The 23,618-nt window shown below is 44.8% G+C and overlaps 1 protein-coding gene across 5 annotated transcripts in view; it reads right to left on the bottom strand.

Annotated features, from left to right (window-relative positions):
* Positions 1 to 4,496: 4,496 nt before the first annotated feature.
* LOC147116288 (receptor-interacting serine/threonine-protein kinase 2) overlaps positions 4,497 to 23,618 on the bottom strand; it is an 81,282-nt gene continuing 62,160 nt past the window's right edge. Inside the window, exons 11-12 of one of the 5 annotated variants that reach the window (XM_085991117.1) lie at positions 9,758 to 9,922; positions 4,497 to 5,138 (exon numbers count right to left, since the gene is read on the bottom strand). In XM_085991117.1, the coding sequence (XP_085847243.1) occupies positions 4,825 to 5,138; positions 9,758 to 9,922 (479 nt within the window). In that variant the 3' untranslated portion in view covers positions 4,497 to 4,824. Of the gene's footprint in view, positions 5,139 to 9,757; positions 9,923 to 23,618 lie in introns of those variants that run through there. The other 4 variants (XM_085991118.1, XR_015078771.1, XM_085991119.1 and 1 more) reach the window with 4 other exon arrangements.

Raw genomic sequence — 23,618 nt, 5'->3', positions numbered from 1 at the left:
AAAAGGAGACAAAGATGGAGTGAGGTTGCAAGACCAAGGGCCCTCCCTGTGTGTTGTCAGTTGTGTTCAAAGCATCAGAGTGAGAGGGAATGTGAGGGCTGCATGGTCGAATAGTTAGGTGAATGTGAGCATAGAGAGGGAATGGCTAAGGGTGCATGGATGTGAGTGTCAAGTGGGATGTGGAGGAAGAGATTGCTAAAGCTGAGTGCTGGTGAGGAAAGGCAATGGGGATCAGATTGAGGGTGATGGAAACTTCATACTTTTCCAGTGCGATGAAGGTCATGGAATCTTTTCCTGCACTGCATCCAGGTGCACCGTGTGAGCTCCAAGGAGTTGACTTCCCCAGCCACCTTTAGCCACACAGCCTTGGTCTGACTGGGAGGCCTCTTCCTCCCTGAACAAGGGAACAGGACCTCCCTGTGGGCCCTAGCCCCATCCAACAATGCCTGCAGTGATGCCTCATCAAATTTAGGCGCAGCTCTTGCCCTCCCACTGGCCTTTGTTCCTGCAGGCTCTTGTGCCATCATAAGGGGAAAGCTTGGAAGCCTGCAGAGGAAGCAAGGCTTGCTGTGGACCTTAAATGCAGCAGCAATGATGACATCATCGGAGGGGACTTGCAGTTATGAAAAACCCATTTGCAAAGGCTTCCCACATATTGGAAATCAATTGGCCAATTGAGTTAAAATTGCATCAATCTCATACATCCATTTAGATTCGTGTGGGAATCACGAAATTCAGGGAACCTGACAATTGCCCGCACCTGAGTTAAAATCGACCCCTATAAGTTTCAATGAGATCCCCTCTCATTCTTCTAAACTCTAGCGAATATAAGCCTAATCGACCCAATCTCTCTTCATACGTCATTCCTGCCATCCCAGGTATCAGTCTGGTGAATCTTCGCTGCACTCCCTCCATGGCAAAAACATCCTTCCTCAGATAAGGCGACCAAAGCTGCACACAATACTCAAGGTGTGGTCTCACCAAGGCCCTGTACAGGTGCAGCAAAACATCCTTGCTCCTGTACTCGAATCCTCTCGCTATGAAGGCCAACATACCATTTGCCTTCTTAACCGCCTGCTGCACCTGCATGCTTACCTTCAGCGACTGGTGCACAAGGACACCCAGGTCTCGTTGCACTTCCCCTTTTCCCAATCTATTGCCATTCAGATAATAATCTGCCTTCCTGTTTTTGCCACCAAAGTGGATAACCTCGCATTTATCCACATTATTGTTACTGGTGACATCAGCGAGTAACGTTTCATCTGTCAAGAGCTTTTGACATGAATTGTCATCGTTTGACAGCTCTGTGAAGCTGTCAAACACTGATAATCTGACTTCTAAGTTGATTCCTGGGACACAGGCTCCGTTAGAGATGTGTCATCAGCAGAAAGCAGAAGGCTGATGCATTTGAGAATGCAGCAGCCATTCTGCTTCCTCTGCCGGTGAGATGAGGGACTCCCGAGACCTTAAGGGATGAAGCCTGGAGGAAGAAGCAAAGGTAAGTAAAGCTTTTAAAACACTTTAGACTCACCTCACACACTCACCTCTGCACGCATGCACCCATCACTCACCTGCACACTGGACATCTTGGCCCCTCCGACCCCCACAGACCCATGGCTCACTTCGCTGACGGGAAGCCCACATTTTGGGCGGCAAAATAGGGATTACCGAAAAAAGTGCCTGTTAACTACCTGTTAACAGGCAGTTAATTAGGCACTAATCCCCTGCCGCCTCAAGGAGGTGGCTCCCTACGCGGGTCGGGTACCCGCCTCCTGGGAAGATGGCACGGAGGCAGGTTGGGGGTGGGATGGGCACCCGCCCCCAGATTCTGTCATTTTCCCGGCAGTCCCGCCTCCATACCCACCTCCCCAGGGCTGGGAAAATCACCCCCTGTGACTCTATGACTAAGACCGCTAGTACTCCCATATCCCACAACCCACTCCTGGTTCTCCTAGACCCTGGCAACCTATCCCTCAACGCTCCCTTATCCCAGGACCACCCTCACAGTGGTGCCAATAAACAGCTCTCCCCCCAACTCCCCAATACTCTTCCTGCAAGCTACCTTTTATCTACCCAAACATATTTGCTACAATCTTCGTCTGTATCCTGAGTCTGTAAAAGGTAAGAGGTAAAATTAAATAAAATACAGAGTTAAAAGAACATATAATGGTCATCAAAGCTACCGATTTACAGTTTCCAGGCAAATATACACATAATTATGGAATGCGAATCCAAAAATATCATTACCACTGCTATAATTCACTAATAAAATGCAATTTGATTTATTTAAATACCGTAACTCTAAGGCCCTGATTGTTATATGGGATAAAATAGCATATCATAACTCACCATGAGTGATACCATAGGGGACCTGCTAGTAATGTATTATCAGAATCAATTAGCCCAATAATAACCAGCTTTAAAACAAACAGTAATACAAAAGCAAAATACTGCTGATGCTGGAAATCTGAAATAAAAACAGAAAATGCTGGAAATACTCAGCAGGCCAGGCAGCATCTGTGGAGAGAGAAACAGAGTTAACGTTTCAGGTTGATGACCCTTCGTCAGAACTGGAAAAAACTGGAGATGGAACAGGTTTTTAAGCAAGTGCAGGGGCAGGGAAAGGGGGGAGGGGAGGAAAGAACAAAAGGGAAGGTCTGTGATAGGATGGAAGGCAGGAGAGATTAAGAGACATTAAGATATGGTACAAGGCAAAAGGAGAAGGTAATGGGACAAGTTAAGAAACAAAAGATGGCTCTAGATGAAGTGTAAATGGCACTGGCAGAATGAAAGACAGCTGCCATGTGGGAGAGAGAAAAAAAATAAATGGAAAAAAAGGATAGGGGCAGAGGTTATGGTCTGAATTTATGAACTCTATGTTGAGTCCAGAAGGCTGTAAAGTGTCTAATCGAAAGATGAGGTGCTGTTCCTCGAGCTTACGTTGAGCTTCATTGGAACAGTGTAAAAGGCTGAGGACGGTGAGGTCTGAGTGGGAGCGGAGCGGAGAAATAAAGTGACAGGCGACCTGAAGATCGGGGTCACCCTTGCGGACTGAACGGAGTGTTCCGCAAAGCGGTCACCCAATCTGCGTTTGGTCTCCCCAATATAGAGGAGACCACATCGTGAGCAGCGAATACAGTATACTAGATTGCAAGAAGTACAAGTAAATCGCTGTTTCACCTGGAAGGAGTGTTTGGGGCCCTGGACAGTGGGAAGGGTGGAGGTAAAAGGGTATGTATCCTCTACATTGGGGAGACCAAATGCAGATTGGGTGACCGCTTTGCGGAACGCCTCCGTTCAGTCCGTAAGGGTGACCCTGAGCTTCCGGTCGCCTGTCACTTTAATTCTCCGCTCCACTCCCACTCAGACCTCACCGTCCTCGGCCTGTTACACTGTTCCAATGAAGCTCAACGTAAGCTCAAGGAACAGCACCTCATCTTTCAATTAGGCACTTTACAGCCTTCTAGACTCAACATAGAGTTCAACAATTTCAAACCATAACCTCTGCCCCTGTCCTTTTTTTCCCATTTTTTTTCTCTCTCCCACATGGCAGCTGTCTTTCATTCTGCCAGTGCCATTTACACTTCATCTAGAGCCATCTTTTGTTTCTTAACTTGTCCCATTACCATCTACTTTTGCCTTGCACCATCTCTTAATGTCTCTTAATCTCTCCTGCCTTCCATCCTATCACAGACCTTCCCTTTTGTTCTTTCCTCCCCTCCCCCTGCCCCTACACTTGCTTAAAAACCTGTTCCATCTCCAGTTTTTTCCAGTTCTAACGAAGGGTCATCGACCTGAAACATTAACTCTGTTTCTCTCTCCACAGATGCTGCCTGACCTGAGTATTTCCAGCATTTTCTGTTTTTATTATAAAACAAACAGTATTTGTTTCTTATTAAGAAAAATATTGCAACAGTTAAGTTCACATGCTGTTTTTAATTTGCTTCTATTTTTTTAACAGTACACAGGGAAAATGTACAAAATCACGCTGAAGTGAAGAAAGCGAGAGAAGTGATTAGTTAAAAAAAGAACTTTAACATTTTACCCCATATATTGCCAAAAGTGACAGGAGACAGAGGAGTGCTAATAACTGCTTCTTTGTCTCCCTTCACTTCAGTAAACTCTAGCATTTATCCAAGAACCAATGGCCAGTGACAGTCAACAGCTGTTTGTGCCTGTGTTGATGTTGAGTTGCCGATATCAATGATACCTGAACTACAGGCAAATAGTTTACAGGCGCGTGGGAACATTTTGTAGAGATAGGAGCCCTAAGACATTGAGCCTTCCTGGTAAGAAGTGATAAAATTAACAAATGTGCAATTGTTTTGATGCAAAAACTTTGGAAATAAGAGTTTCCTAATGTTCCGTAGACATTGGGCAATGCTTCTACTTTTGAAAAATTCCGCAGTATTTAACCATTGTGTTACTGGCTAAATTTCAGCAGTAGCCACTTTTCTACTGATGGAGTCAAAATATGAAAGACAGACAACTATCAATACAAAGAAAAATATTTAATAATAGAAGAGTGTCCAGATGCGCCCACATTTAAGCACATGAACAGGAGTGTAGATATATGAATTATGGCATTTATTTGCCATATATTATATTCAAATAAATAACAATTAATCTAGATGGTAGTTTACAATGTTATTTACAGTCTGGATAGTTCAGACAAGATAGATTCATAATCATACTTTCACTGATCTCAAAGATACTGTCCAGTTCAACTGGCCTCATCCATTTACACAAGACCAGTTCATACCAGATCTACAGTTCCAGGATTTCTTCAGACTGGTACCAGTCTCTGACCGCAGTAGGGTTATTCTAGCTTTGAGTCACGTAGCATTGTGGAGTGCTTCTACTTCTTGTTAATTTAACCTTTTTGCCTCCTGCTAACAGGCTCACCACAATCTTGGCTGCTCCTTCCCCAAGGCAGAGGCAAGTGTCCAAAAGAGTCCTTGTCCGGCCACTCCTTGTGATTGATGCAGTGATGGTTTCATAATCGGATTTTGTCAACAGCTGTTGGGATCGGAGCACATCAAGGATGTGGTTCAGGCGTCCCTCTGTCATACATTTAATAAGGCACTCCTGACACTCTTTCAAAATTTGAGTGCACGAAGTTTCCGCCAATTGGAGATCTACAATAGGACAAAATCAGATGCCAATCAATGTTGGGAAATAATAACACGATGTACAATGCAGTCAGTGCACTCATTGCAATCTGTGGATGTTGTTTTTTTTATATTATGAAAGAGAAATCAAAGGCTGTATTTCTAAACAAGAACACTTTATTTACTATGGTTTTACCTCAGTTCTCACAGCGAGCAATGTAAAGGTTCAAGTAATTGCTGCGCATATACAGCAGATACGGTTGTCTTAGAAATTGTATCTAAGCTAGCTGTTAGTTGCTTCAACTTACATTATGCCCCAGTATTAATATTATACAAGATTCCCTTACTGTATCACTAAGATTTCTAATTTCCACATTTTCATATTATTTGATATTTCTGAATAACATTCCTATCAATTACTGTGGCATTTTTGTGCTGTGAACTCTCAGCTACAAGGAACTGGATTCTGAATGTTTATGCTTATCTCACTATTTGCTTTTGGATAGATATAATCTTCATTTCTGGTGTCTGGCTGGATTGAAGTCTGCAGAGATGCAAAGTTCGACCATATAGTGACACTCAAGTGAGCGAATGGACATCAAAAAGTAATTATATTTCAAAAACATATTTCTTTAAATTTTAAATGCTTTTTTATAAATAATTATTTCTCCATTTCCCTTCACTTTGGCAAACAATGGTAAATGGTCCCAAACCTGTAGTATATTAATGACAATCAGTGTAAGCATCTGAACATAAGAACATAAGAAATAGGAGCAGGAGTAAGCCATTCGGGCCATTCAGTAAGATCATGGCAGATCTTCTACCTCAACTCCACTTTCCCGCCCTATCCCCATATCCCTTGATTCCCATAGTAATCCAAAAATCTATCGATCTGTCTTGAATATACTCAACGACTGAGCATCCACAGCCCTCTGGGGTAGAGAATTCCAAAGATTCACCACCCTTTGAGTGAAGAAATTTTAGCTCATCTCAGTTCTAAATGGCCTACCCCTTATTCTGAGACTGACTCCTAGTTCTAGACTCCCTAGACAAGGGAAACATCCATCTAGCATCTACCCTGTCATGCCCCTTAAAAATTTTATATGTATCAATGAGATCACCTCTCATTCTTCTCAACTCTAGGACAATCCCCTCATCCCAGGAATCAGTCTAGTGAACCATTGTTGCACTCCCTCTAAAGCAAGTATATCCTTCCTTAAGTAAGGAGACCAAACTGTACACAGTACTCCAGGTGTGGTCTCACCAAGACCCTATATAATTACAGTACGACTTCTTGACTCTTATACTCCAATACCTTTTTAATAAAGGCTAACATACCATTTGCTTTCCTAATTGCTTGCTGTACCTGCATGTTAACTTTCTGTGATTCATGTACAAGGACACCCAGGTCCCTCTGAATACCAGTATTTCCCAGTCTCTCACCATTTAAAAATATTCTGCTTTTCTATTTTTCCTACTGAAGTGATAACTCCACATTTCTCCACGTTGTATTCCATCTGCCATGATCTTGGCCACTCACTTAACCTGTCTATATCCCTTTGCAGCCTCTTTGCGTCCTCACAGCTTACGTTCCCACCTAGCTTTGTATCGTCAGCAAATTTGGGTACATTACACTCGGTCCCCTCATCTAAGTCATTGATACAGATTGGAAATAGCTACCGTTGTTATTAATGAGAATGATTTGGCCTTGAGACAGTGGTGGTGAGCTGCCTTCTTGAACCGCTACAGTCCATGTGGTGAAGGTACACCCACAGTGCTATTAGGTAGGGAGTTCTAGGATTTTGACCCAGCGACAATGAAGGAACGGCAATGTATGTTCCAGTCAGGATGATGTGCAACTTGGAGGGGAACTTGCAGGTGATGGTGTTCCCATGCGCTAGCTGCCCTTGTCCTTCTAGGGGTAGAGGTCGCGGGTTTGGGAGATGCTGCCGAAGAAGCCTTGCCAAGTTGCTGCATTCCATCTTGTAAATGGTACACACTGCAGCCACGCTGCTCTGATGGTGGAGGGAGTGAATGTTTAAGGTGGGGGATGGGGTACCGATCAAATGGACTGCTTTGTCCTGGATGGTGTTGAGCTTCTTGAGTGTTGTTGGAGCTGCCCTCATCCAGAAAAGTGGAGAGTATTCCATCACACTCCTGATTTGTGCCTTGTAGATGGTGGAAAGGCTTTGGGGAGTCAGGAGATGAGACACTCGCCACAGAATACCTAGCCTCTGACCTGCTGTTGTAGCCACAATATTTATGTGGCTGGTCGAGATAGGTTTCTGATCAATGTTGACCCCCAGGATGTTGATGGTGGTGGATTCGACGATGGTAATGCCATTGAATGTCAAGGGGAGGTGGTTAGACTCCCCCTTGTTGGAAATAGATATTGCCTGGCACTTGCATGGCGCAAATGTTACTTGCCACTTATCAGCCCAAGCCTGGATCTGAGGAATTGTGAATGGAACTGAACACTGTGCAATCATCAGCGAGCATCCCCACTTCTGACCTTATGATGGAGGGAAGGTAATTGATAAAGCAGCTGAAGATGGTTGGGCCTAGGACACTACCTTGAGGAACTCCTGCAGCGATGTCCTGGGGCTGAGATGATTGGCCTCCAACAATCACAACCATCTTCCTTTGTGCTAGGTATGACTCTAGCCAGTGAAGTGCTTTCCCCCTGATCCCCTTTAACTTCAGTTTTACTAGTGGTCCTTGATGTCACATTGGACAAATGCTGCCTTGGTGTCAAGGGCAGTCACTCTCACCTCACCTCTGGAATTCAGCTCTTTTGTCCATGTTTGGATCAAGGCTGTAATGAGGTCTGGAGCCGAGTGGTCCTGGCGGAACCCAAAGTGAACATTGGTGAGCAGGTTATTAGTGAGTAAGTGCCGCTTGATAGCAGTATTAACAGCACCTTCCATCACTTTGCTGATGATTGAGAGTAGGCTGATGGATTGGCTGGATTGGATTTGCCCTGCTTTTTGTGGACAGGACATACCTGGGCAATTTTTAACTTTGTCGTGTAGGTGCCAGCTTTGTAGCTGTACTAACAGGTTGGCTAGAGGCGCGGCTAGTTCTGGAGCACAGATCTTCAGCACTATAACCAGGATGTTGTCGGGGCCCATAGCCTTTGCTGTATCCAGTGTGCTCAGCCGTTTCTTGATATTGTGTGGGGTGAATCGAATCTGCTTGAAGACTGACATCTGTGAGGAGGAGGCCGAGATGGATCATCCACTCAGCACTTCTGGCTAAAGATGGTCATCTACTGGCAACAGTTTTATTGTCAATATGTATGTACCACTAATACTGGAATGGCACACAACGGCCGATCCAAACGGTATAAACCAATAAGTAGTTGGGCTAAACCAACATAGGAAGTGCAGGTCTGTCTTAGAGTAGGATTTTGTAATCACCCCCTAGCCCCAGCCACCCTAGAAGAGCCGAACACCAACACAACTGCTAGGCATTAAGAATCTACCTTTTCCCCAACACTCTTTATTTGTGCTCACAGCAACAAGGTAGATTCTGTAGGCAGACACAAAATTTAGTGCTAATCTTGCATCCTGTTTTATCCTGACTTGAAAAATGGTGTTCCAAAGTCTTTTTAGAATCTTTCAACTGAGTCTTTAAATAGTTACGTGGAGCAGGCTTCTGTCTCGAAAGAGTTTAGTCTCACAGCTGTAATGTGAAAACAGATGGTTGAAATAAGTGAACTCAAGATTAGTAGCTATTGCAGGACCTATGTGGCTAAAAGAGGCCTTTCAACAACAACAACTTGCATTTATATATTACCTTTAATGTAGAAAACTTTCATGTCGCATGCGTTAATTTTGACACTATAACTATCTTCCTCTCAGGATATTTCCCTGATGAATCTGCTATTACAGATAACAACTGTCTCTCTTCTTGCAGCGGCAAATTTGCATATGTACATCTTGCAGCCAGAAGATGCCCTAATGCAAATTATATGTTAATGACCCATATCTGGAAGCTGGGCAATCAGGCCCGATATCACTAACTGTTCCTTTTCAGTACTGTATATTCACTCTTTAGACCCCAAGAGAAAGAAGATCCTTTCAGAGTGCAGCTAATAGACATACATTAAAACACACAGAACATTTGCCTAGCTTTAGAATTTCATATGAATAAGACATATGACAGAAATATTTTATGATACTCTGCAAGGCAGAGTTTCATGTGCATTACACACGGGTAACCACATGCCACCATTGTTGTATGTAGCTTATCGGATTCATATAAAAACAAAGTTGCTAAAAGTGCCACTGTGTGCAGAAACTATCTCCTGTACCAAGACATACTGGGGTAAATTTTCAACTTCCATTGAATTCAATGGAAATGAAAATTGGGCAGTTTCTATAACGTCAGCCGTTTCACAATGCCAGTTTTACGCCGGGGCGGCAAGTTGAAAATCTACCCCATTGTGTATGTAAAATTGTTGCCAAATAACAAATGAAAAGATGGAACCAGTTAGTAATAGAGTCGGGGGGTTGCTAACATTATTGAAAACCTGCACTCAGTGCTACCAAGGTAGCAGTGGCACAGCTTCAGGTAAACTGATGTCCATAGTTTGTATCTGCTTTTATAATTTTAATGTTCCCTCATTAGACAAATTTTCTTACTTGATATAGTGTGTTCTGATTGGCCCGTGTTGATGCTGACATTTCGTTGAATGAGTGGTCCAACCTCTTTTTTAACCCCATTAGGTCGCACAGATGGAGCTGCAGAAGGATGGATTGAAGTATGGGTGAGATGAGCTGGGAAGAGCTGAACAGCAGATGCTATGCCTAGGAAACAGACAAGAGGTAAAATCTTAATAGTGATTATCGTTTTAAATAATGATTATACAATGTATAAAATAGAGAAAGAATAAAAAGAGTAAAGTGAACTATCAAGCTTGGGGGAGGTAAAGGAGGGGTAAGGATAAGCAGGGGAAAAGGAGGGGAGGATGAGGGGTAAAGGAGTATGTGAGGCCTTGCATGATCTAGTTTCTTTGTGTATCGAAGGTCTTTTTGCATGCGGGGAATCTAGCTTTTTGCATATCAAGAGGGGTCTCACTTTTTTAATGTATGGACCTTTCATTTGTATGTAGGTGGGTCGCATTTTTACATAAACATATGTAACCAATTCACAGGCTTTGATATGTGTAAACAATCCCCAGCTCCAAAAGGCTGGAGATGCCTGGAATAATGGATACCTGAGAGTGAGCTATAGGATTCAGAAGGTTTAGTTACAGAATTACATGGTTAGGACTGCATTTTGACCTAGATATTTAAGGAGCACATGAGGGAGAATGTGTAACAAATTAGAGATAATTGAGCAAGTTAAGGTTAGGAAACATCTTGGAAGTAGTGATCATAACATAATTGAGTTTGGCATTAGACTCACCATGGATTAGAAAAATACAACAAAGATTCTTCATTTTAGGAAGGTGGAATTTGAGGAAATGACAAAGCAGTACATGGAGCTGGACTGAAATAAATTGTTAGAGGGACAAAACTTCACGGAGAGGTAGTATACCTTTAAATGCACAATTACAAAGTCAGCCTTGGCACAGTGGTAGCACTCTCAGATGTGCGTCAGAAGGTTATGGATTCAAGCCCCATTCTAGAGATATTTGATCACATAATGTAGGCTGACACTTCAGTGCAGTTCTGAGGGAGTACTGCATCGTCAAAGGTGCTGTCTTTTGGATGAGATGTTAAACCAGATGGACGTAGAAAGTGTTATGGCACTATTTCGAAGAAGAGCAAGGGAGTTCTTCCTGTGTCCTGATCAACATTTACCCCTCAACAAACACCAATAAAAACAGATTATCTGGTCATTTATTTTATTGCTGTTTGTGGGACCTTGCTGTGATCAAATTGGTTGCTGTGTTTGTCTACAAACCAACAAAATGGTCATGTTACTGGACTAGTAATCCAGAGGTCTGGGCTAATAATCCCGACAATCTGAGTTCAATTCCTGCCATGGCAGTTTGAGAATTTGATTTCAGTTGTTATCAGTTTAAATGACCATGAAGCTGTCAGATTGTTACAAAAACCCAACTTGTTCGCTAATGTCCTTTAGGGAAGGAAACCTGCCTCCCTTACCCGGTCTGACCTAAATGTAACTCCAGTTCTATACCAAAGACTCTTAATTGTTCTCTGAGTCTGTATAAGACCAACTAGGGATGGGCAATAAATGCCTGCGATGCCCATATCCTGAGAATGAAAACTGTAATGATCAGTAACATGTCATTCTAGAATGGTACACTAGGTGGAGCTGTATGTTTAAGTAAGGGACTACCCACGATGCACTAGGCTACCCACAAGGCAGTAGTCAAGGTGGATGCTGTACAAGTCCACATGGCTGAATAAAGTGACTAGCTCAAGCTAGCTGTTCATAATGAAAATGTCTAGTTATTTATGAACATAACATGGTACCAGGAGTGGTAAAATCTGCTGAATATTGTGAAATGCGACATGGAGAATTTTAAGCCACCAGAGGGTTTGAAACTCACGGGGAATGTCGACTGCAATTGGCGGACTTTCAAACAACAATTCGAACTCTACATTGCCGCCATCGGGTTCGGTACGAAGCCAGACGCAAGGAAAGTAGCGTTGCTGCTTACGGTTGCAGGCCCACAGGCGATAGAGGTATTTAATATGTTTGTCTTTGATCAAGAGGAGGACAGAGAAAAAATGGACGATGTGCTAAAGAAGTTTGATACACATTGTTCTCCCAAAATGAACGAGACCTATGAGAGGTACGTGTTCCGTTCACGGACACAGCAGCAAAATGAGATTTTTGATAACTTTGTGACCGATCTGAAACTGAAAGCACAGACATGATTCGTGACCAGATTGTGTTTGGTATTCATGCTAAAAAGGTCAGGGAACATTTGTTGAGAGAAACCGAACTAACATTGGAGAATGCTGTGAAAATATGCCACGCCAGTGAGCTAGCTCAAAAGCACGCGAAGACTTTCAGTGAAATTAATAATAATGCGATTGTAGTAAGTGATAGTGCTGCTATCGGTGCTGTGTCCTACAAAGGGAAGAAACATGGGCAGAACAGAAATGAAAAGCAATCGGAGGATGGAATTTTTAATTGTAAACGCTGTGGTTACAAACACCAGTCACGACAATGCCCAGCGTTTGGGAAAATGTGCACAAAATGTAATGGAAAGAATCACTTTGCCAAACAATGCTTTTCAAAAGTAAAAACAAAGAAAGGGCAACAAGTCAATGTGATTCAGGACACTGATTTAAGTGAGACATTTTTTGTAGGAATGGTGTCATGTGACAATATAGAAAAGGATACAGAAAATGTGCAGCCCTCAGGAATGGACAATGCTGAACATAAAGTTAATGCAGTAAAAGAGGACAAATGGATAATGTCACTGCAGGTAAATGGAGCATTAGTTGCTAGACACTGGGGCAAAAGCAAACTTAATCAGTATGAGTGACATTAAAAATATGAAAGAAAAGCCCAAAATACAGAAAAAGTCAGTACTACTGAAGAACTATAATGGACAGAAAATAGATAGCTTAGGTGTATGCAGACTTAAAGTGAGTCAAAGACAAAGTGCATCATCTCATGTTTTCTGTTGTGGCTGAAGGACTTGATTCACTACTAGGTGACAAAGCTTGTGAGGACTTAGAACTGGTCAAGAGAGTCTACCGTATAAACTGTGCCATAAGCAGACCAGATGACTCGGTGGATTCTGTAGTGAGTAATTTCCAGGATGTGTTCAAAGGATTTGGAGTTCTACCATTCACTTACAAGATCCAGCTAAAGGAGGATGCTCAGCCAGTGGTACATGCTCCACGGAGAGTTCCAGTACCCCTGCGTGACCGGCTCAAGAAAAAACTGGACAGAATGACCACACTAGGAGTCATCAGGAAAGTCGAAGACCAACAGACTGGGTTAACTCCATGGTATGTGTAAAGAAAAAGAACAATGATCTAAGAATATGCATGGATCCTGTTGTATCCGTGTGTTAATGGAGACACGGCATGCAGGAGTTGGTTTCACAGGTGTTTACTGAACAAAGTCTGGAGGTGAACTAACAGATACAAGACACTATACAGGCTTATATAGCCCGAGTGGCCATTACCGGCATTACAGTACACAGGGGGCTCTTAAAGGCACATACACCACAATTCCTCCCCTTTTAGACAACCAGCACATAACATTTTAAGTAATCATTAATTAACATGTTACAAGAACAATAATCTACACATTTGCTGCAGTTAATCAATTATAAGTCAGTCTCTCTGGAGGCTGCCTGACTCGGTCCGGATAACGCCTCGGTGGTGTAGTAGTTTTTGGTGGTGTAGTAGGTTCTTTTGGCAAGGTCGATTCGGCTTGAATGCCAGTGTCGGGTTCATCTGGTTCCAGTATCACCGGATCGGAGGTAGATACTATGGGTATCTCTGCTTCATTAGGCGTATAGAGTTGTGGTGTAGGTTGTCCTTTTTCGGATGACTCTATGATCTGGTCAGCATGGCGCCTTATTATGCTTTCTCCAATGTCCACGGTATACATCAGCGGTCCTAGTCGTGTGCAAATAGTTCCAGGCTGCCATTTCTCGGTACGGTAGTCCCGGGCCAAAACTTGTTGACCTATCTGGAAGGTTCTAGTTGGCCTTTCATTCATGCCTTGAAATTGCCGGTTCTCCACGTCCCTTCTGATGTTTGGCTTGATCAAATCCAGCCGGCATCTTAGGCTTCTATTGAAGAACATCATGGCGGGAGTTTGGTTTGTAACCACGTGTTGCATTCCTGTATGCAAACAAGAAGTTATCTACCTTATGCTGTAGATTTATGTCTTCATTACCCATGGCCTTTATGGCCTTCTTGAAGGTCTGGACAAACCTTTCAGCCAATCCATTGGTGGCGGGATGGTATGGGGCGGATGTGTAGTGCTTAACCCCATTGTTTTTTAAGAACTTCCTGAATTCTTCGGACACAAATTGCGGTCCATTATCAGAACAGATCTGTTCAGGCAGCCCACTCCTGGCAAATATGGTCCTTAATACTGTGATGGTTCTTTCCGTGGTGGTGGAGGACATCTTTATTACCTCCGGCCACTTGGAGTGTGCATCAACCGCGATTAAGAACATTGAGTCCATAAATGGACCAGCAAAGTCGATGTGTACCCTTTGCCATGGAGATGAGGGCCACTCCCATGGATGTAGAGGGGCTTGTGGTGGGGCGTTTTGGACCTTCTGGCATCCTAGGCAGCTCTTGGTCATTTCTTCGATGTCTCCATCGATACCTGGCCACCACACAAACGCTCTGGCTAGGTTCTTCATTTTCACTCCACCCAGATGCCCCTCGTGAAGCTCCTTTAGCACTTTATCCTGGAGTTTGGGTGGAATCACCACTCTGGATCCACACATCAAGGTTCCTCGGCACACTGACAGCTGTTCTCTTCTTTGCGAGAATGCCGGCAACAGTGGTTCGCCATGTGCTGGCCATCCCTTCACCGTTAAATCGTAGACTCGTGAGAGAGTCGGGTCATTTCTCGTTTCCTTTTCAATGGCAGAATTTGTTACTGGTAGACATTCCACTATGGTTGAGTGGAACATCTCCACTGGGTCCACTGTAGGTGCCTCTTCTACCGTTGGCAACGGTAGGCGCGATAAACCGTCAGCATTCCCATGCTGTTTTGATCCTTTGTATTCGTATTCTATGTCATATTGGTGTGCCCCTAAAAAGGGACCACCTCTGTAGCCTTTGCGCTGTCATAATGGGAACACCCTTTTTCGGGTTGAATATGGAGACGAGGGGTTGATGGTCAGTCAACAAGGTAAATTTTTGTCCGTGTAGGTAATGGTTGAATTTCTTCACTCCCCATACCAGGCTGAGTGCTTCCCTGTCGATCTGGGCATAGTTACGCTCAGCTGAGTTCAATGAGCGTGACGCAAAAGCTATCGGCCGCTCCGAGCCATCAGGGAATCTATGCGATAATACCACTCCTACGCCGTAAGGGGATGCATCGCACGCCAGTCTGATTGGCAGTGATGGGCTGTAATGAGCCAAAACTTCCTTGGACGTGATCAAGACTTTGCATTTATGGAAGGCACGTTTACAGTCTTCGCTCCATTTCCAAATTACTCCCGTTTGTAGCAGTTCGTTAAGAGGGTGCAGAAGAGTTGACAAGTTCGGTAAAAATTTATGATAGTCATTTATCAATCCCAGGAACGACCTTAATTGTGAGACATTTTCAGGTGCTGGGGCTTTTATGACCGCTTCAATTTTTTCAGGTGACTTATGCAACCCTTCCTCGTTAATTATGTGGCCACAATATGATATTTGTTTCTGGAAAAATTCGCACTTGGGGCGATTTGCTCGTAGGCCCCGTTCTCTCAGCCTAGTGAGCACCTGCTCCAAATTGGCAAAGTGCTCGTTGTCGTTTTCTCCTGTTACAAGGATGTCGTCTAGGTAGCATTGAGTCCCCGGGATCCCTTGGAGGACTTGCTCCATAGCTCTTTGCCAGATAGCTGGAGCTGATGCTACTCCGAAAACCAGTTGATTGTACTGGTACAGGCCTTTGTGTGTATTTATCGTGAGATACTTTTTAGAGGCCTCTTCAACCTCCATCTGTAGATATGCCTGTGCCAAGTCAATTTTGGTGAAACGTTTCCCTCCGGATAGTGAGGCGAAAATATCTTCTATCCTCGTGAAGGACCGGGTTTACAGTCACCTTGAAGTCCCCACAGATGCGAATTTTTCTCTGTTCTTCAGATTTATCATTATTCAACGTTTTCTTCATGACTGGGACGATGGGTGTTGCCCACTCGCTCCAATCTATCTTGGATAATACGCCTGCCTTTTCCAAATTCTCCAGCTCTGCCTCGACTGCTGGACGAATTGCGTATGGCACCGGCCTTGCCTTAAAAAACTTGGGAATTGCCGCATCTTCCACTTTTATTGAGGCGGTAACGCCTTTCAAGGTTCCTAGTTCCTGTTGAAACACTTCCTTGGCGTTGGCCAAGATGTCTTTTAATCGTTCAGGTATGACATCATCATCATTCTTTTTCTTACTGGTCACCATCAGTGCCTGAATGGAGTGCCAGTCTAAACGTATCTTCCTGATCCATTCACGTCCCAACAGTGGTGGACCACCATCTTGCAGAACGTATAAATACAACTTCTGTATTTCCTTGCCGTTGTATACAACAGGCACCCTTATTTTCCCTTTGGGGTATGCTTTCTGCCCCGTATATGTTTTCAAGATAATGGATGTGTCTTTCAAAGGTATATGCGGAAATAGCCGCTCGTAATCCCGTCGACTTATGACGGTCAGAGCTGATCCTGTATCTAACTCCATTTTAACTGGGGACCCCGCTATCATGAGGGTAACCCAAATGGTCTGGTAATCTTCTTTGGCAATTACATTATGTAATTTGAGACAGCTTAGTCTCTTGTTTCCGGAGTCGCTATCGCTCTTCTGGTCTTTGGAGCTACTGTCCGTCATCATTTGTACCTTTCTGTACTTTTCCTTATTGATTTTTTTCCTGTCCGTGGATTTTTTGTTTCCAGATCGGCATACACGTGCAATGTGTCCAATCTTTCCGCATTGCCTGCATGCTTTGTCCTTGAACCAGCAGTCCCTCTGGTCATGGGTGGATCATTCCCGCAGCGATAACATCTCTCGAAACCCTGTGTCATTTCATGGGTGCCGAAGTCCTGTGGCTTTTGCTGTATCTCTGCAGCTCCTCTTGCGGCTGCTTCGTATGATACAGCCACACTGAAAGCCTTGTCCAGTGTCAAATCTTTCTCAGAAAGTAGCCTTTTCTGTGTTCCTTCACTTAGGAGACTGCAGACGAATTTGTCTCGAAGAGAATCTGCCAGTCCTGCCCCGAATTGGCAGTGCTTTGACAGCTTCCTTAATTCGGTGAGGTAATCAGCATTACTTTCATTCTTGTGCTGATTCCTCCTGAAGAATTTGAATCGTTCCGCTATCAGCAGCGGTGTTGGGTTTAAGTGCTCCTGTAGGGTATCAACAATCTCCTTAAAATTCTTGTCCTTCGGTTTGGCTGGAGTGATTAAGTTTCGTAACAGCCCGTATGTCCTTGCGCCCATTAGATTTAGAAGTACTGATGCCTTTTTATCATCCTCTATTTCATTTGCTGTGCAATATACCTCCACTCTTTCCACATATGTGGTCCAATCCTCTATATCGCTATCGAAAGCAGTAATATTGCCAGTCTTAGGCATCCCATCCTTGTCGCCACTGTTGTATCCGTGTGTTAATGGAGACACGGAATGCAGGAGTTCGTTTCACAGGTGTTTACTGAACAAAGTCTGGAGGTGAACTAACAGATACAAGACACTATACAGGCTTATATAGCCCGAGTGGCCATTACCAGCATTACAGTACACAGGGGGCTCTTAAAGGCACATACACCACAATTCCAAAGGACTTAAATGCAAACATAAAACGTGAACACTACCAGATTCCCAAGCGAGAAGAAATCACCAGTGAAATGTCAGGTGCCAGATACTTCACAAAGCTCGATGCCTCACAAGGATTTTGGCAACTAAAACTGGATGAAGAGAGCACCAAATATTGTACCTTCAACACACCATTTGGCAGGTATTGTTTCCTCAGAATGCCTTTCGGGATAATATCTGCATCTGAAATCTTTCATAGAGTGATGGAACTCATAATTGAAGGTCTGGAAGGAGTTCGGGTCTATGTTGATGACATCATCATCTGGGGCTCCACACTGAAAGAACACAATGAGAGACTGACTAAAGTGCTACAGAGCATACGCCGGAATGGACTGAAGCTCAACAAAGCCAAGTGTCAGTTTGGCGTCCAGGAAGTCACTTTCCTAGGAGATAATCTATCTGGTAAAGGAATAGAGTCAGATATGGAAAAAGTAAACGCCATACTCAACATGCCCCGACCCATTGACAAAAAAGGAGTGCTACGCATCATGGGGATGATAAACTTCATTGGAAAGTTCATTCCTAACTTGTCAGCAAAGACAGCCTGTCTGCGAGACCTGCTACATAAAACAAATGAGTTTGCATGGACAGAAAGACATGAACAAGAGTGGATGAACCTTAAAACAGTGCTGACAACCACACCTGTACTCACCTTCTTTGACCCAACAAAGAGAATCAAAGTGTCAACGGATGCATCAAAAGATGGCCTAGGCGCGGTCTTGCTACAAGCAGAGGGTGAAGATTGGAAGCCTGTTGCCTATGCCTCCAGGTCTATGACTGATTCTGAGTGTCGATACGCCCAGATTGAAAAGGAATGTCTAGGCTTGGTAGTTGGACTAGAAAAGTTCCATGGCTACATATATGGACTTCCCACCTTCACAGTTGAGACAGACCACAGCCCACTGGTTGCCATCATAAAAAAGAACCTGAATGAGATGTCTCCAAGGATTCAACGACTCATGATGAAGCTGCAAAGATATGACTTTGAACTGATCTACACACCAGGCAAACACATAGTGTTAGCAGATGCACTATCCCGAGCACCCACAATGAGTCATGTGAGCTCTACTGAGGAAGACGTGGATGTTCATGTGAGTATGGTCACTGCTGCGCTGCCCGTGTCAGACACAAAATCAAAGCAAATAGCAGAAGAAACAGTAAAAGATAAAGGCCTAGAAATTGGGTTTTGGCGCAGCGACGGCTTTAGCGCCGGAAGTTAGTGCCGGAGCTAAGTCGCGCTGGGCGGGCCAAAAATTCACTACTTCTGCGCCCAAACGGCTGCCGGCGCTGCTGAAAGCTGTTAGCGCCTGAAAACTGGCGCTATGCGCTGAATTTCGGCGCTATTCCGGCGCTGCGGCGCCCGCTGCGGTGCGGCAGGTTCGGGAAGTGCAGGCCTCCTCCTTCCCTTAAGGAGGAGCTGCCTGCACCCGGCCGCGGCCCGCGATAATCTTTTTAAAAATGAGCCCGGCACCTCGGACAAGTGCCGGGCTTGCTTCTGTTCCGGGGGGGGGGGGAAGTCCGGGGAGGGAGCTGCGGCCAGGCGGGCGGCGGGAAAGCGGCCGGCCGCCGCGGGGCCTTTAATGCGCCGGCGCAACGTTCTGTAAGGCACCTCTGCCAGAACGTTGCTTGCGGCTGCCACGGGCGAGGCGGCCGCAACTCAATTTCCGAGTTCGGGCGGGTTACCATGGCAACCGGGACGCTGCGCACACCGATGACGTCATCGGTGCCGGCGCAGCGCTACCGGCCTAACGCCGATTTAGGGCCCCTGTCAATTTCAAAACTGGCCATAACTTCGCCGCTAGGCCCTCTAGCGCCTCAAAAGTGGCGCTAAGGCCAGTGAATTTCTAGGCCAAAGTGTTACAAACAGTAATAGAGAACATTCATCATGGTTGGCCAAAAGGTTCCTGTCCAAAGTACTATCACATAAGGTCAGAGTTGAGTGTCGCAAGTGGACTATTACTAAAACAGAACAGAATAGTCATTCCACAGGCTCTACGTCAAGACATGCTCAAAAGGATTCATGAGGGACACCTCGGAATTGAAAAATGCAAAAGGAGAGCAAGAGACACTGTTTATTGGCCTGGCATAAATAAGGACATTGAGAACATGATAGGCATATGTGAGACATGTCAGAAACACCAAAACAAACAAGCAAAGGAACCAATGATAGTAACTGACATACCAACAGCACCATGGCAAAAGGTTGGTATGGACCTCTTTCATTTGAATGGTAAAGGCTATCTAATAGTGATTGACTACTATTCTAACTATCCTGAGATGGCGCTGCTCTCAAGCGCATCAGCAAGCAGTGTCATAATGCATGTTAAATCCATCTTCGCCAGACATGGAATTCCCAGGATTGCCGTTAGCGACAATGGTCTGTGCTTCAACTGTAAGGAGTGGCAACAGTTTGCAGCACATTATGACTTTCAGCACATCACATCCAGTCCTCTGTATGCTCAGTCGAATGGTAAGGCAGAGAAAGGTGTTCAAGTTCTCAAACAGCTACTGAGGAAAGCAACAGAAAGCAAGTCTGATCCTTATCTCGCCCTGCTGAGCTACCGAGCCTCCCCTTTAGACTCTGGTTCCTCACCTGCTGAACTCCTAATGGGTCGCAAGTTGCGCACCACGCTACCCTGCTGTGCAAAAGAAAAGCAGAGTAAAGAACTGAGACAGAGACTTCAACTGGTGAAGCTGAAACAGAAATCATACTATGACAAGTCATCCAAAACTCTGAAACCATTGACAAGGGATGATGTTGTCAGGATTGAGGATCCAGATGCATGGAACAGGAAAGCTACAGTTCTTGAGGAAGTAGGACCAAGGTCATACACTTTTAGAACTGAGGAAGGACAGATTCTCAGGAGGAACCGCTGTTCCCTCCTGAAAACACAAGAAACTATCCAAGAGCAAATCGATGACAATGCCGCAACTGAATCTTGTCACTCACCACCAGAACAATCTAACACAAACACACATACAGGCTCTCATGAAAACACATCAGACTTACCTGTGCTGAGAAGATCCACACGTGAAGTAAAAAAGCCTGACAGACTTAATCTTTGAGTACAAAAAAACTATATTGAAAATGTGTTGACTGTTGTGAAGATGTTTATGTCGTTATGATTGTTTGATATTGATTGATATTGATTTTGTTTAACCTCAAAGGGGGATGTAATGATCAGTAACATGGCATTCTAGAATGGTACACAAGGTGGAGCTGTATGTTTAAGTAAGGGACTACCCACGATGCACTAGGCTACCCACAAGGCAGTAGTCAAGATGGATACTGTACAAGTCCACATGGCTGAATAAAGTGACTAGCTCAAGCTAGCTGTTCATAATGAAAATGTCTAGTTATTTATGAACATAACAAAAACTACATTGGTTATGAAGCACTTTGGGATTTCCTGTGGATGTGAAAGGTGATATATGAAACAAGTCATTTCTTTCTATTTTGCAAAGTCAATTTATATCACTAGCTAAGAAACACAGTAGGAATAAAAGGAAACCTAAGTGGGCAACAAAGGAGATGATGTAAGGAATACGGGCAAAAATGTATATATCAAAAATATATATCTTCAGTGGTAGACGGACAGGAGTATAAGATAGGGTTAAAATCTTGGTAGGCAGGCAAAAACAGACAACGAGACTAGGATTACAGGCAACATAAAGAACAATATAAAGGCTGCTGTAAGTACTCCCAGAGTAAATCTAAAGTTAAGGAAGTAGTAGGGCCTTTGAAAGGCGCAGATGGGGATGTGGTATCAGCAAGCAGGAAAAGGCAGATATCCCAAACAATTTCTTTGCAACTGTGTACACAGAAGAAACTGCTGACTTCTAGAAGTGAGGGTTGACTATCTGGGAAATGAGGACTAAATTTTAAAGATAATTGTAATGACAGATAAAGAAGTGATGGAAACTTTGAAACAACTGACAGGATAAAACGCCAGCGCTGGATGGCCTGTGTAAAAGGGTACTTGGGGATTTTCAGGGAACCATTAGAAATGGGAGTTGTATCAAAGGACTGGGGAGAAGGGAACATAAGAGTTATCTTTTTTGAAAAAAAGGACTGTCCTGGAAGTTACAAGCCTGGCATCTGTGATGAATAAAGCTATCCTTGGAGGGTATCATGAAACACCTAAGCAACATGACTTTTGGGAGAGGGAGGAGAGTTCATGCTTGACAAACCTGTTAGAATTTTCTGGGGAGGTAATAGAGCTTGTGGATAAAGGGAACTTTATGGACATTGTTTACCTGGACTGCAGCAAAGCCTTTGATACAATACTACTTAAGAAGTTAAACAATCAAAATTATAGCTCAGTGCTATATCGATCCTGTATTGCGGGGACAGTGTGAACAACAACAATAACAACAACTTGCATTTATATAGCACCTTAACGCAGTAAAACGTCCCTAGGCACTTCACAGGAGCGTTATCAAACAAAATTTGACACCGAGCCACATAAGTACAGATCAAAGATGTATGTTTTAAAGAGCGTCTTAAAGGAGTAGCGAGAGACAGAGAGGTGGAGAGGTTAAGGGAGGGAATTCCAGAGCTTAGGGCCTAGGCAGCTGAAAGCACGGCCGCCAATGATGGAATGATTAAAATAGGGGATGGGCAAGAGGCCAGAATTGGAGGAGCACAGAGATCTTCGGAGGGTTGTAGGGCTGAAGGAGGTTACATAGATAGGGAGGGGGCGAGGCCATGGATGGATTTGAAAACAAGGATGAGAATTTTAAAATTGAGGTGTTGTTGGACTGGGAGCCAATATAGGTCAGTGAGCACAGGGATGATGGGTGAACGGGACTTGGTGCGAGTTAGGAGAAGGGCAGCAGAGTTTTGGATGAGCTCAAGTTTTTGGAGGGTGGAAGATGGGAGGCCGGCCAGGAAAGCTTTGGAATAGTCAACTCTAGAAGTAACAAGGGCATGGATGAGGGTTTCAGCAGCAGATGAGCTGAGGCAGGGTCAGTGTTGCGCGATTTTACGGTGGTGGAAGTAGGCGGTCTTGGTGATGGCACGGATATGTGGTTGGAAGCTCATCTCGGGGTCAAATACGACACCAAGGTTGCGAGCGGTCTGGTTCCGCCTCAAACAGTGGCCAGGGAGAGGGATGGAGTCAGTGGCTAGGGAACTGAGTTTGTGGCGGGGACCGAAGACAATGGCTTCGTTCTTCCCAATATTTATTTGGAGGAAATTTCTGCTTATCCAGTACTGGATGTCGGAAAAGCAGTCTGACAATTTAGAGACAGTGAAGGGATCAAGAGAGGTGGTGGTGAGGTAGAGCTGGGTGTCGTCAGCGTACATGTGGAACCTGATGTGTTTTTGGATGATGTGGAGCGAGAGTCCGCGGGAATCGTCGAGCACAGCGGCGGCGGCTGTGTAAAAGGCTCCAAGAGACCAGGTAGGCCTCAGTGCGGAGCGAGAGTCGGCGGGAATCGCGGAGCAGAGCGGCGGCGGCTGTATAAAAGGCTCCAAGAGACCAGGTAGGCCTCAGTGCTGAGCGAGAGTCGGCGGGAATCGCGGAGCAGAGCGGCGGCGGCTGTATAAAAGGCTCCAAGAGACCAGGTAGGCCTCAGTGCAGAGCGAGAGTTGGCAGGAATCGCGGAGCAGAGCGGCGACGGCTGTATAAAAGGCTCCAAGAGACCAGGTAGGCTTCAGTGCGGAGCGAGAGTCGGCAGGAATCGCGGAGCAGAGCGGTGGCGGCTGTATAAAAGGCTCCAAGAGACCAGGTAGGCCTCAGTGCGGAGCGAGAGTCGGCGGGAATCGCGGAGCAGAGCGGCAGCGGCTGTATAAAAGGCTCCAAGAGACTATGTAGGCCTCTGTGCGGAGCGAGAGTCGGTGGGAATCGCGGAGCAGAGCGGCGGCGGCTGTATAAAAGGCTCCAAGAGACTAGGTAGGCCTCAGTGCGGAGCGAGAGTCGGCGGGAATCGTGGAGCAGAGCGGCGGCGGCTGTATAAAAGGCTCCAAGACACCAGGCGGTTTAAAAAAGGGTGCCAGAGTTCAGGTGAGGCGTTCCAGTCTCCAGTCTCC

The sequence above is a fragment of the Somniosus microcephalus genome, chromosome 6 (assembly GCF_052327205.1).
Source record: "Somniosus microcephalus isolate GS21.2 chromosome 6, FLI_Smic_1.0, whole genome shotgun sequence".
NCBI lineage: Eukaryota > Metazoa > Chordata > Chondrichthyes > Squaliformes > Somniosidae > Somniosus > Somniosus microcephalus.
This window is presented reverse-complemented; position numbering and strand designations above follow the sequence as displayed.